Below are 11,725 nucleotides of genomic sequence, written 5' to 3'. Positions count from 1 at the left end.
CTACCATCTGAGCTCAATGACAAGGGATGCCTCATCCGGGACGGTCACATCTGCTGACTGGTCTGAGATGATGTCAAGAAACTTGTCCAGGAGGTCCAGGTCACCACTATGCTCTGCGCCTGGTACTTCATCGATGTCACTACCCCGCAGAACATCCAGTAGCCCCATCTTAGACATGATTATGCTCAGTTCCAGCTCCTCACCAACCACGCTGCCTGAGCTCTGCTGACGATAATTAAGAACGCCATTGCTGATAGTCAGCCTCCAGGCCTCCTTGGTGTCTGTAACCACAATTTCGATCACGAAATGAGAGTCACCTGCCTTTTGGCCGTCTACCTGGACTGACAGAATCTCAAACCACTGCCCCACGGTCAAGGTCTCGCCTAGGGGGCTTCGGCCAAGCTCGCTCTCCCCAGGCCTCGTACTTGTCCGCAAGCCTTGGGCCTCCGTCAAATAGAAGTTGCGCCAAGGGCCATTTTCCGAGATGTAAGCGAGATTCTGGTAGGCTCCTGCGAGGAGTGACCTCGATCTCTGGTGGTCTGGAAATGCAGATACTGCATGGCTCAGCAGAGTTGCCGCAAAACGGAAATCCTGCTTCGCTATGTATCCCTCGGCTTTATCGCAGAGCGAAGAAAGCCCACCAATGCACTCGACGTATCGAATCCCTTCAGCGGCAGGAGTATGTTTCCATTAGCTTGCAGGGTTTCCATCAAACCATGTCATGTACCTCTGATAGATGCCCTTGACGTTCAAATGTTGTGGCTGAGGCTTCCATAGAAACCCTGGCAGTGCCACGAGTTCTCCAGGCTCGACGGCAGCCTCAGCTGCTCGGCGATCTCCGTGCCGGTCAGGCCCAGGTTCATCAGCCTCACAGTCTGGTCGTGCAGATAACGGTACAAATCACGCTGCTCAGCCAGCCTAGCCACAAGGTCCAGCTGGCCCCATGTCGGCCAGTGATGGCTCCCAAGCAGCACGTCCGAGTCTTGCCCGTAAAGAACGATAGCTTCGTCCAGCGAATTTGACCACGCCTTGGCATCGCGGACCTGGGCTCCGCGGAGAGTGGTGATGTTATGCATCGAAACTGTCGCCGTCTCCGCGATGAGGAGGGCCCTGAGGTTGGGGAAATGCACGTTCACCTCGGCCGGGGCTTCTGTTCCGGATACCACGTGGAAGACCATCCGTACGCCGTTGATGATGATCTCGTCGCCGGTCTTCCGGATGATCTCGTCGGCGGGACGAGCGAGCGTGTCCTCATGCTGCTCGCTATGCCGAGCCCGTTACCAACGTGGCCGTCCGCCCCTTTCTCCAGAGCCATGCCGTACATATAGACTGAGCGCTTGTGCATTGACGGCCCGGCCACGAGATTCTCGCTCATCACTGCCTCCATGAATCCCTCTGGGGCTGTTATTGGCACATCAGCCGTGTTGTGTTTCTCTCTGGTGCTCTCCAGGATACCGCCTGCACCGCCGAAGTGATCGGTGTGAGAGTGAGTGTATACCAGCCCCATCACCTTTCTCTTTCGCTCTGGATCGCGATAACTCCTGTACAGCTCAAGCCCCGCTGTAGCAGGCTCGCAAGAGACCAATGGGTCTATCACAATGATACCATTCTCCCCCTCCTCAATGGTCATGTTGGAGATGTCCAGGGACCGGAGCTGGCAAATGCCAGGAACGACCTCGAACAGCCCTTGTTTGACGGTCAGCTGGCCCTGCCGCCATAGCTTCTCGTTGACCGTGGGCGGGCATGCCGTGTCGGAGCCTAGGAATTTGTAGCTGTTAATGACCCAAACGGTCTTGCCGGCGGCGTCCTTGATGACGCCGGGGACTAATGGTGCGATATGCCCCCGATTCGCGTTAGTAAGCTCGCGCTGGAAGGACTGTTGCAGCTTGGCTGGCATTTTTCTTATCGCTTCTCTTCGCTTGTGAGGTTTATCGCGCCGTGCACATGTGCAGGTTGTATTCCGGCTCGCGGTAACCTTTCCCATCGCAGTGGATACCGGCCTCGGGAATTTGCGTGGACACGACTTCACAAACATGGTAAAAGCAATTGGATTATGTGTATCGCTTCAGAGAGATTATGTGGTCGTATGAACTTTACATTGACCATCGTCATGGCTGTACTATGAAATTGTAACATTCAATAACTAACGACTAGAGAGCCTTTTATTAAAACACAAGAGACTCGGATACGTGTAGTTTCTGCCTTGTCTTTGGCTATAGAAACTGTCAAAGATACTGCAGGAGAACTAGCTTCGCGGATGTCCGCTGGACAGCATCTATAAACCTCTGATGTTCTCTAACATTTGAAGATCTTCTGCTTGGCCTCCCGCTACCGTGCTGTCTCCTTCCAAGGTTATCTTGGCAATGGTCTCCTGCGAGTTCCACAAGGTTCCAGGTTATCATGTCTTGATGCCGCACTGCTGCAGGGTGTTGCAAGGTGCTTGGGCACCTTTAAGCGGATCTTGCGAACTCTCTCTGTGCACATATCGGCCATGGTCGGAGCTCCCTCCTCTTCATTTTTAACAGATTGAGTAGCTTCCATGGACAAGTGTACCGGGTGCTGCGGCTGCATGTCTGACGACGTGCAGTCCTAAACACCGTTGTCAGCACCTAGACTCATCACGTTCATCCTTCTACTCACCTGTTGGTGCTCCATCTGGTGTTCGGAACTTGACTCTGATTGACGACGCTCTGAGGCTCTGAGCTTGTTGACAATGTCGACATTTTCATCCAGACGTTTGTTCCCAGAGCCCAAAGCCCGGGCGTTGGCTGTTTTTACTCTCTTGGGCTTTCTTTGCCGGCATTCTGTCGAGATAAGTGCTTTGTGGCATTGATTAATAAGTGGTCATTTCGTTATTAGATGAGAGTGAAAGAAGGGTGATGACTCCTGGGTCTGAGCAGCAGATACTCACCTGGGCAACAATTATTTCTCGATTTACTGCCGGTGGGTCTTCATCGACTTCTTGAGGCTCAGCAGAACCCAATTCGAAATCCCTCCCAGGCCCCATTGAATGATGTTCAACCCCATCAGTCATGCCGGTATCTAAAGTCACAGACAATGAATTTTGGCCGTGAATCAAGATGTCCTCACTTCGAATACTCTCTCGGCGGTTCCAGCCGTGCTGTGAGTTCGAGTCACTGTCTGGCATTTGACTAGGTTCATCCACAAGGGACTGACGAATACTTTGGCCCTGGTATGCTGTCTGCTAACCTTTAGTCCAAAGTTTGCAAATGCGGCTTTTTTGAATTCAATATGGCGGGAAAGCATACCATCAAAAGTCGCAAATTGGCTGGGGGGTCAAAACTCCCCTCCAGGAGCGCAGAGTATTTTGTTCGCCGGGCTTCTTTGTTTTCACGATGTGCTTTCTGGCACCGGTCCTCTTCGTCCTTCTCCTGCTGGAGTTCTAGAGCTGCATTGTTATGTGCAACCTCTGCTTCACGCCTCTTATTTTCTAGATCAAGGCACTTGGCTTCGAGATCATGAATGCGTTTCTGAAAAGCTTGCTGGTCACGTTCGAATGAGCGAATGAGCGCTGGCTGGAGACTTTCTCATTCTCGTATTGGGCTTGCAAGCCCACAAATACTTCTCTCAGCTGCTGGAGGAATTGGGCCGCTCCTGCCGCGAAATCTGGCGACGCAGCTCGTAGTTTTACGTCCATGGGGGCAATGGACCCAAGATACCTAGGTATAAAGTTGCATGAAGAGCTGCCAAAAGATGCAAATTTGTGCGGAGAAAGGATGCAAATTCTTGAATAGAAAAATGAAGAGACATCCAACAACCTGGCAGAGATTTTTGCCTTTTGTGTTGGCCTTTCCGAATGAAGACATCCAGGGCTCAAGTGTCGGCTTTCTGCATATGGCTCGCACGTGATGGCCAGTCACGACAATCCGTTCTTCTTGTCCAGCTTTCCCCAGGCTCTACAATGCACTATGATGTATATGAATTCTTCCTTTGTGGTGATCATATCACACTGGAAGATAGATATGATCACTACACAGGTTTTGGTAACATTGTCTTCGTTCCGTAGACGTGGGGATGACTTCGTGTTTCCCATATTTCCTTGCTTGATGTCTTTGTGTAAGTGGATGATTGATTGAGATCAATATTTGGAGTCCATTATCTGAGTAGTTCCTATTTTCATACATAATCACCGTCATGCAGATGATTCCTCTATGGAATTTTATCTAGTAGGAGTGTGGGAAGAGGCTCTGTGGCCGCGTAGCAGACACCCGAGCAGAGCTGGGCCATTTGAAGTAGCAAACATGTCATCAACTAGAGCCTCAGCCCACATCAATGATATCTTCAGACTGATTCGGAGGCTAGTAGGTGTCTGATAGTCCCCTGGCCTTGGATACCTCATTGTTATGAGTAGCAGCCGTTCAAGGCCTGTGGCATAAATTCATGCACGAGTACGGAAATAGCTGCAAGGGTATTCGAGTTCTTGGCCGTTTCCGGGAGTTGACAGGTCAGCACCGGTCCGCTCAGCAAAGTGAACATGAATTGGCATTATGTGAGACTTATGATATAATATGATTGATTCTATTGCACTGTGAGCATCTCGGTAGATTTCAATTACATACAAGGCTCCACAGTGACCGTCAAGACCTGCCGTTGACCATGCGCGGTCCAGCGTGCCAGCGTGCCTGAGAGGCGCTAATGCCAGCTGGGATCAGCCTTGGTGGGCTGCAAGGTGGAAGTGGACACCTAACAGCTGCCGGCCTCTATCTTATCGGCCAAGTACTCTTGCACGGAAATGGGGTGCAGAGGTACCGACCGGCGCCAAGGATGACCGCTACAGGGGTCCTCCAGAAAGTTGTCCTCTGGGGAGCTTTCCATAATGTTCGTCAGTGGAAAGGCCAGATTCCCACATGCGCTTTACTTGGGGGCTTCAACACAAAAGGCATTTACTTCCTCCTTTGAGTTTGCTTTCTTTTCTACCCCGTCAGTCTCCCCTCCCCTCCTCGCTCCCCACGCTACTGTCACATTCATTTAAAGAGGCGTCGAGTCAGAGCATATACCCAACACGTCACAAACAGTCCATCTCGCCGTCGGTTGGGCCTGACAACCCCCACCAAGAGCGCGCCCATCATGGCGGGAACAACGTTGTCGCCGCTGCGCATGCTCCTCTGCGCAGTCTTCCTCTTCACAGCACATGTCTATGCTGCCTCAGCAGTTCTAGGCGTCGACCTGGGCACGGAATATATTAAAGCTTCCCTGGTCAAGCCCGGAATTCCTCTCGATATCGTCCTCACCAAGGACTCGCGACGAAAAGAGATCTCGGCTGTCGCTTTCAAGCGCCCCCAGAATGGCCCCAAGAAGGGCGACTTCCCCGAACGTCTCTACGGCTCTGATGCCATTGCGCTTTCCGCCCGATTCCCCGGCGATGTCTACCCGAACCTCAAGACCCTCCTCGGCCTCTCCGTCGACAGCCCGCCTGTCCAGGAGTACGCTGCCCGGCACCCCGCCCTGCAGCTCGAGAGCCACAAGGTCAAGAACACTGCCGCTTTCAAGAGCAAGGAGGCATTCACACCAGAAGAGCAGGCATGGCTGGTAGAGGAGCTGCTGGCCATGGAGCTGCAGAGCATACAGAAGAACGCCGAGAACATGGCCGGCCCCGGAACGTCGATTCGCTCCGTCGTCCTCACAGTCCCAGCATTCTATACTATCGAGGAAAAGCGAGCTGTCGAGACGGCTGTTGAGCTGGCTGGCCTGAAGACCCTCTCCCTAATCAGCGACGGGCTGGCTGTCGGTGTGAACTACGCGTCAAGCCGGACTTTCCCCACCATCAACGAGGGCGGGAAGGCCGAGCACCACATGGTTTTCGACATGGGTGCAGGATCCACCAAGGCCACCATTCTGAAGATGCAGGGTCGCTCTGTCAAGGATGTCGGCAAGTTCAACAAGACTGTCCAAGAGGTGCTTGTTATGGGAAGTGGCTGGGATCGATCGCTCGGTGGCGACGCCCTAAACGCGGTCATCGTGGACGACATGGTTGAGAAGTTTGTCGAGTCCGCCGCCGCCAAGAAGGTCGGAGCAACAGTCGAGGGCGTCAAGGCACATGGCAGGGCCATCGCGAAGCTGTCCAAGGACGCCGAGCGTTTGCGACATGTCCTTAGTGCCAACCAGAACACGCAGGCCAGCTTCGAGGGCCTGTACGAGGACGTTGACTTCAAGTACAAGATTACACGTGCCGAGTTCGAGGCCATGGTCGAGGCGCACGCCGCCAGGGTTGGTGTTGCAATTCAGGGCGCACTCGACATGGCTGGTCTGAAGGTTGACGACCTCGACTCGGTCATTCTCCATGGTGGAGCTACGAGAACGCCGTTCGTGCAGAAGGAGCTGGAGAAGGTATTTGGCAACGGGGACAAGATCCGTACCAACGTCAACTCTGACGAATCCGCCGTTTTTGGTGCCGGCCTACGCGCAGCTGAGCTCAGCCCCAGCTTCCGCGTCAAGGAGATAAGAATCTTTGAAGGTGCTGCCTATCCTGCTGGCATCAAGTGGGTCGATGGCAAGGGCAAGGCTCGTCACCAGCGTCTCTGGACTCCCACGTCCCACCTCGGCGCAACAGCAAAGGAAGTTACCTTCAACAACAAGGATGACTTCTCCGTCGAGTTTTATCAGGAAACACCTGCCCTGGCATCTGATGTCACACCGGGTGTTGAGGAGAAGATCACCAAGACATTCAACACCAAGAACCTGACCGAGACTGTGGCTTCGATGAAGGAGAAGTATTCTTGCGAGCCTAGCGACGTCCAATTCAAGTTCGGTGTACGCCTCTCGGGCGAGAACGGTGAAGTCGAGGTTACTAACGCCTATGTGGAATGTGAGGCTGAAGTTGTTGAAAAGGAGAGCTTGATTGATGGAGTTAAGAACATGTTCGGGTTTGGAAAGAAAGACGAGCAGAAGCCTCTTGCCGATGGCGAGTCTCCTGATTCTGCGGAGGGGGCCTCAACGGAGTCTGCCGAGTCTTCCAGCTCGACCACATCGACAGACACTACTGAATCGACGTCCACCAGCTCGACCACCTCTTCGGCGGCCACCACCGAGACTGCGGAAGCCAAAGAAGGCAAGAAGACGAAGAAGATTGTGTCCATCCCTGTCAAATTCGAGCTGGAGAAGTCAGGCGGTGCCCAACTCGACAAGCTTGATATCCTGCAGTCCAAGGACCGCCTGAAGGCTTTTGAGTCATCCGATAAAGCTCGTCGCCAGCGCGAAGAAGCCCTGAACCAGCTCGAAGGCTTCACCTACAAGATCCGCGACCTGCTCGAGAGCGAGTCGTTTATCGCTGCGTCTACTGACAAGGAGCGCAAGACACTCGAACAAAAGGGCAGCGACGCCAGTGACTGGCTTTACGGTGACGGTGCGGATGCCTCCAAGGACCAGTTGAAGAAGCGAATCAAGGAGCTGCAGGATATCGTAACACCCATTCAGAACCGCATCGAGGAGGCTACCGAGCGGCCGCAGCTTCTGGAGGGTCTCAAGAAAGCCCTAAAGCAGACGGATGAATTTGTGAAGGACATCAAGCAGAAGATCGCTGAGGTAGAGGCCTGGTCATCGTCACAGTCAGCATCGGCTACCGCCTCGTCTGAGTCCTCCACCGTTACAGCTGCTCCATCCGACGACTTTGCTGACCTTGAAGACGACTCGACGACCTCTACCACCAAGTCTCCCACTATGGAAGACGTCACCAAGGACCGAGGCCCAGTGCCCCCACTGTATACTCTCGAAGACCTCAAGGAGACTGAGGACCTCTTCGTCAAAATCACGGCCTGGCTGGAGAAGAAGGAGCCCGCTCAAGAAAAGCTCGGTGCCACAGATGATCCAGTTCTCACCGTCAAGTCTCTCAAGGAGTGGCGCGAGAAGCTGGACAAGGCTGGCCAGGACCTGGCCCTGAAGAGCGTGAACAACTTCAAGAAGAAGAAGGCCAGCTCATCCAAGACCAAGAAGTCCAAGGCCACCAAGTCCAAGACGACGCCTGGGTCTGAGCAGACTATCGAGATCGGCAAGGACGGCAAGATGCCCAGCGAGGAGGAGCTTCAGGAAATGATCAAGAAGCTCACGGAGGAGGCTGCCGCAAGAGAGGCAGCAGAGAAGAACAACGAAGAGACGGGTAGTGAGGAGAAGATGAAGGATAGTGATGAGCATAAGCGGGATGAGCTGTGAGCTATAGTTGCCGTTAGATGCGCCCGGCTCAGGCATTGCATTTAGATAACAAATGAAGATTCACTTGCGAGTTATGTATATCCTGGGTGCATATCAGGGGAATGTTCCGATGTCAACTAGCACTGGACTTGCCTATTTCCACAGGTGTTTCTGTGTCCTGCAGGCCAGCTTACAACCTAACTACCGAACTACCGTTGTCAATCCAGTTCAAAGGAACTCGTCAAACTATCTGTGTTGCTAAATGCCTACTGAAGTAGGGGGCTGATCTGTCAGGAATTCTGTGTACAAGCATGCCATTGTGTTGTTGGCACAAAAAGTGCTTGTGCCACCAATTGTGCAACAACCCCATGTACTCTGGGGGCCGATCGGCTGTGATGTGGCCTCCATCATTGCCGTTGGTTGGCCAACTATCTGAATCACAAGTGCCTAAGGTGAACAGCAAACGCGGGAATGACTTGCCTCATCTAGAAGAGGTTCCATGAATTTGTGCACTGTGAGCACATGCCTGTTTGCTTGGGCCCGTTTAGTATTCTCACTCGTTGCCATCCGGAGCCATAGCAAGACTTGTCATTAGACCTTGTAACCACATGTCATCACAAGGCTCCTTCTCAAGCCATTACCCAGTATTATATTCCTTTAATAAGCTGGAATATCAATCCAACTTATCAATTGAGAAATGTGTGTGTCTAAGCAAATCTAAGCCCAGGAAGACCCTAGCATGCAGAAGTAGCACAACTTGAAGTACGGAGCAGGTCTGCTCGGAGCGGCAATCTGGCAATCAGATACTTGGGGCATCTTCATGTTCAAGATCGTGGTTCTGCGTTTCAAGGCTCAAGCTATCTTTCTCAAAATTTCTTCCCTGACATCAACCCATGGTTTCATTTGGTCACTCTATGACCACCAGGTGTTTTCTAGTGATTGCGGGCCTGTCCATATGACTGGTATGTGAAAGCCCTAGAGCTCCTAAGAAATGGCTCCAAATTGTACATGGCCTGGTGAAAGCAGGCTCATGCTTTTTCATCGATGAGAATTCATTCACTTATATTTTAAACCTCGGTAGGTAAACTAGACTTTGTACAGGCTGAGATGTTCAACCGTTGGTTAGTATGGGAATGGGCACTGTCTACAAGTCTGTCTCTCCCTTGCTAACTTCAAATTCAAATGTTACTTGTGTGCCTGTAAATAGTGTGGGAAAGTGACAGGACATTATGTTGATAACTCTGTAGAATTATCTACGTGACATTCAGCTTGTGTTGTGCTATTGATATAATTGAATGTTCCAGAAATTACAGTTTGATTATTTCAACCAAAAGCCCATAGTACCAACAGTGAGTCTCCCAACGGCCAGTTACTATCAACCTGTTTTCCAGTGACAGACACCATTCACCTGAAGTGATAGGTCTAGTTAGGCGTTATCCACCTGATTTAATGCATTTAAACCCAAGTTAGGCCAACGTCAGATGCACTCTGCCTCACCCTCTTCAAACCCGCTCATCTTGCACCAGCCTCCTTCTTCTCAACCTGACATCGACTGGAACAGTATACCAGCCACCACCAGTGTCTGCCAAATACCAAACAGCTAGGTACACGGCTCTTCCAAAAGGCATGATGAGAAACATTATCACCATCCTACTTATCGCCATGGCCGCCTTCCTGGGCCTGGTCAATGCTGGCCTGATCGATGCAGGCGACCTGAACACCCACAACACCCCAAAGCTACAGAACAACACCAGTGGTAGCAACCAAACCGTGTCAAATGTCTCTGAGTCACGCACCAGCTGCTACTCGGCGGGAACAGAGTGGGCCGACCTTGGAAACTGGCAGGATGTCTTTAATGCGCTCCAGGTCAGCGGTGTCATGAGGGTCCATTCCATCCCCGCTGGTTACCACGTATGTTGACCATATTGAAAGATACTCTTGACGTCAAACACTGACCACAATCAAATTACAGATTCCTGACAATGTACCTGTGGGACCGCATTGCTACGTCTACGAGGTTGGCATCACCAAGGGCCACGCATACCCTTCCAAGGTGGACTACAACAAGGGCCTGGAGATGGTTTATACCTGCACACGCGGTGGTAAGAAGAACGTCAACTTTGTGGACCCAAATGGTGACGGAGAAATTATAGCCAAGGGCTGGGTAAAGGGTGATCCTCAGCGCAACAAAGACTGCTCTGGGCAGTAGAGATGGATCAAGGGAAAGTTCAAGGGCAACCGTTGGCAAGCATAGGTACACTGGTCAGAGATTTTATGCTTATCACTAAGCATGAAGGATCATGAAGATTGATACATACCAGTGCCTAGGCCTCAGTTGGGAGGACAGACCTATATTTATTCGCAGGTGTTTAATTTCACCACTCGAAAGCTCATCACCTAGGTATTTACCAACAAAGCCTTGAGACTTTTCCAACAAACAATCCTTTACATATTGCCTGTGAAATGAATGCCGTCAACTGGTAGCCACCAACATAGAGCAATGTGCAAAAGCTGCATCAATTAAACACTCCTTACGTTAGGTTTCTGGCCTTAATAGCCACCAAACGTTCTGGAAACATGTTGGATTCTCAATACATGATGATGATTGTGACAAGTCTGTCGGCAGACGTTTTCTGACAAGACAAGCAGACGGCTGGCAACATGATCGTAGCACTTTACCCAGCCACAAAGGTTGTACTCCAAGGGGCTTGGGCATCTATCGTGACACAGCCCTGGAGTGACATGTATGTCTGTGTAGCCCGTGTGAGTGTAAGTGTAAGTTGTGCAGTTACATGGTCAAGCGAGGTCTGGTACACAGATACCCCGGGACCCTACAATTTCATATCAAGTATATGCGCAACAGCTACGGCTCCCCTTCTCCTTTTCTGAGAACCAAATTTGTTGAGTTGTTTAAGACTTGATCCAAAAGAAGGGGCCCGCCCTGTAACGCCAGGTTGGAGCACTTGAGGCAGTAAAGGCCTACCTAGGTGGAAATGCTCCAGGTTGAGCAAGCATGAGCCTAGGATGGAAGGGCCATGCCCAAACAACCATCCCTGTTGATAAAGGTATACTAGAAAATACATACTTACTCAGGTATCATGGAGTGAGTAATTCATGCTCTGAGCACAGTATAGTACATGTGTTACGGAGAGGGGATGTTCAGGGCATCCAGAAGGCAGGTGCAGCGTCCAGTGCATCCTGTGAGGTAATTCTCGTGTGGTGTAGCATAAAGGTTTAACGGTCACACAACTCCTTCCCATCAATCTAGTCCTTTGGCATCAAGCCATCTAAAAATCCTCATTGTGAAGGGAGAGTATGTGTGCAAACTTCTTGGCTGTGTACCATTCGATTTCCTTGTTGGTTTCTTAAGCAACGGAGAGCAGCATGATGCTGTGCATTCCAGGCTCCCAGCCCCAGGCCACATCCAGGCTCAGGTTGGACCAAGCTGTGATTTATCCCGATAAGGACAGAGCGGCAGGGCAAGAACATGTCGGTATGGCAGGAGCTGCTGGTTTGAGCTTGCTCCAGCTCAATTGCGGTGAGCACGCGGCATGTGCCCTCTGGGCTCCCAGGGCCCATG

The 11,725-nt window shown here is 51.6% G+C and overlaps 3 protein-coding genes across 3 annotated transcripts; 2 read left to right on the top strand and 1 right to left on the bottom strand.

The window, feature by feature from the left end:
* Nucleotides 1-1,897, bottom strand: KVR01_006396 (uncharacterized protein; the record flags this gene model as incomplete). The annotated part of the gene is made up of 5 exons (XM_044785520.1): nt 1-665; nt 782-875; nt 999-1,199; nt 1,238-1,336; nt 1,415-1,897. 5 exons carry the CDS (start codon nt 1,895-1,897, stop codon nt 1-3), a joined length of 1,542 nt encoding a protein of 513 aa, XP_044645199.1.
* A 2,976-nt stretch (nt 1,898-4,873) lies between these two features.
* On the top strand, nt 4,874-8,244 carry KVR01_005828 (uncharacterized protein). Its single transcript, XM_044786360.1, has one exon. The coding sequence runs from the start codon at nt 5,089-5,091 to the stop codon at nt 8,164-8,166; it is 3,078 nt and encodes a 1,025-aa protein (XP_044644631.1). The 5' UTR covers nt 4,874-5,088; the 3' UTR covers nt 8,167-8,244.
* Nucleotides 8,245-9,774: 1,530 nt separating this feature from the next.
* Nucleotides 9,775-10,354, top strand: KVR01_006203 (uncharacterized protein; the record flags this gene model as incomplete). The annotated part of the gene is made up of 2 exons (XM_044782861.1): nt 9,775-10,056; nt 10,118-10,354. 2 exons carry the CDS (start codon nt 9,775-9,777, stop codon nt 10,352-10,354), a joined length of 519 nt encoding a protein of 172 aa, XP_044645006.1.
* Between the last annotated feature and the right edge of the window lie 1,371 nt (nt 10,355-11,725).

This window comes from Diaporthe batatas (genome assembly GCF_019321695.1).
Source record: "Diaporthe batatas strain CRI 302-4 chromosome Unknown Contig00006, whole genome shotgun sequence".
Taxonomy (NCBI): Eukaryota; Fungi; Ascomycota; class Sordariomycetes; order Diaporthales; family Diaporthaceae; genus Diaporthe; species Diaporthe batatas.
This window is presented reverse-complemented; position numbering and strand designations above follow the sequence as displayed.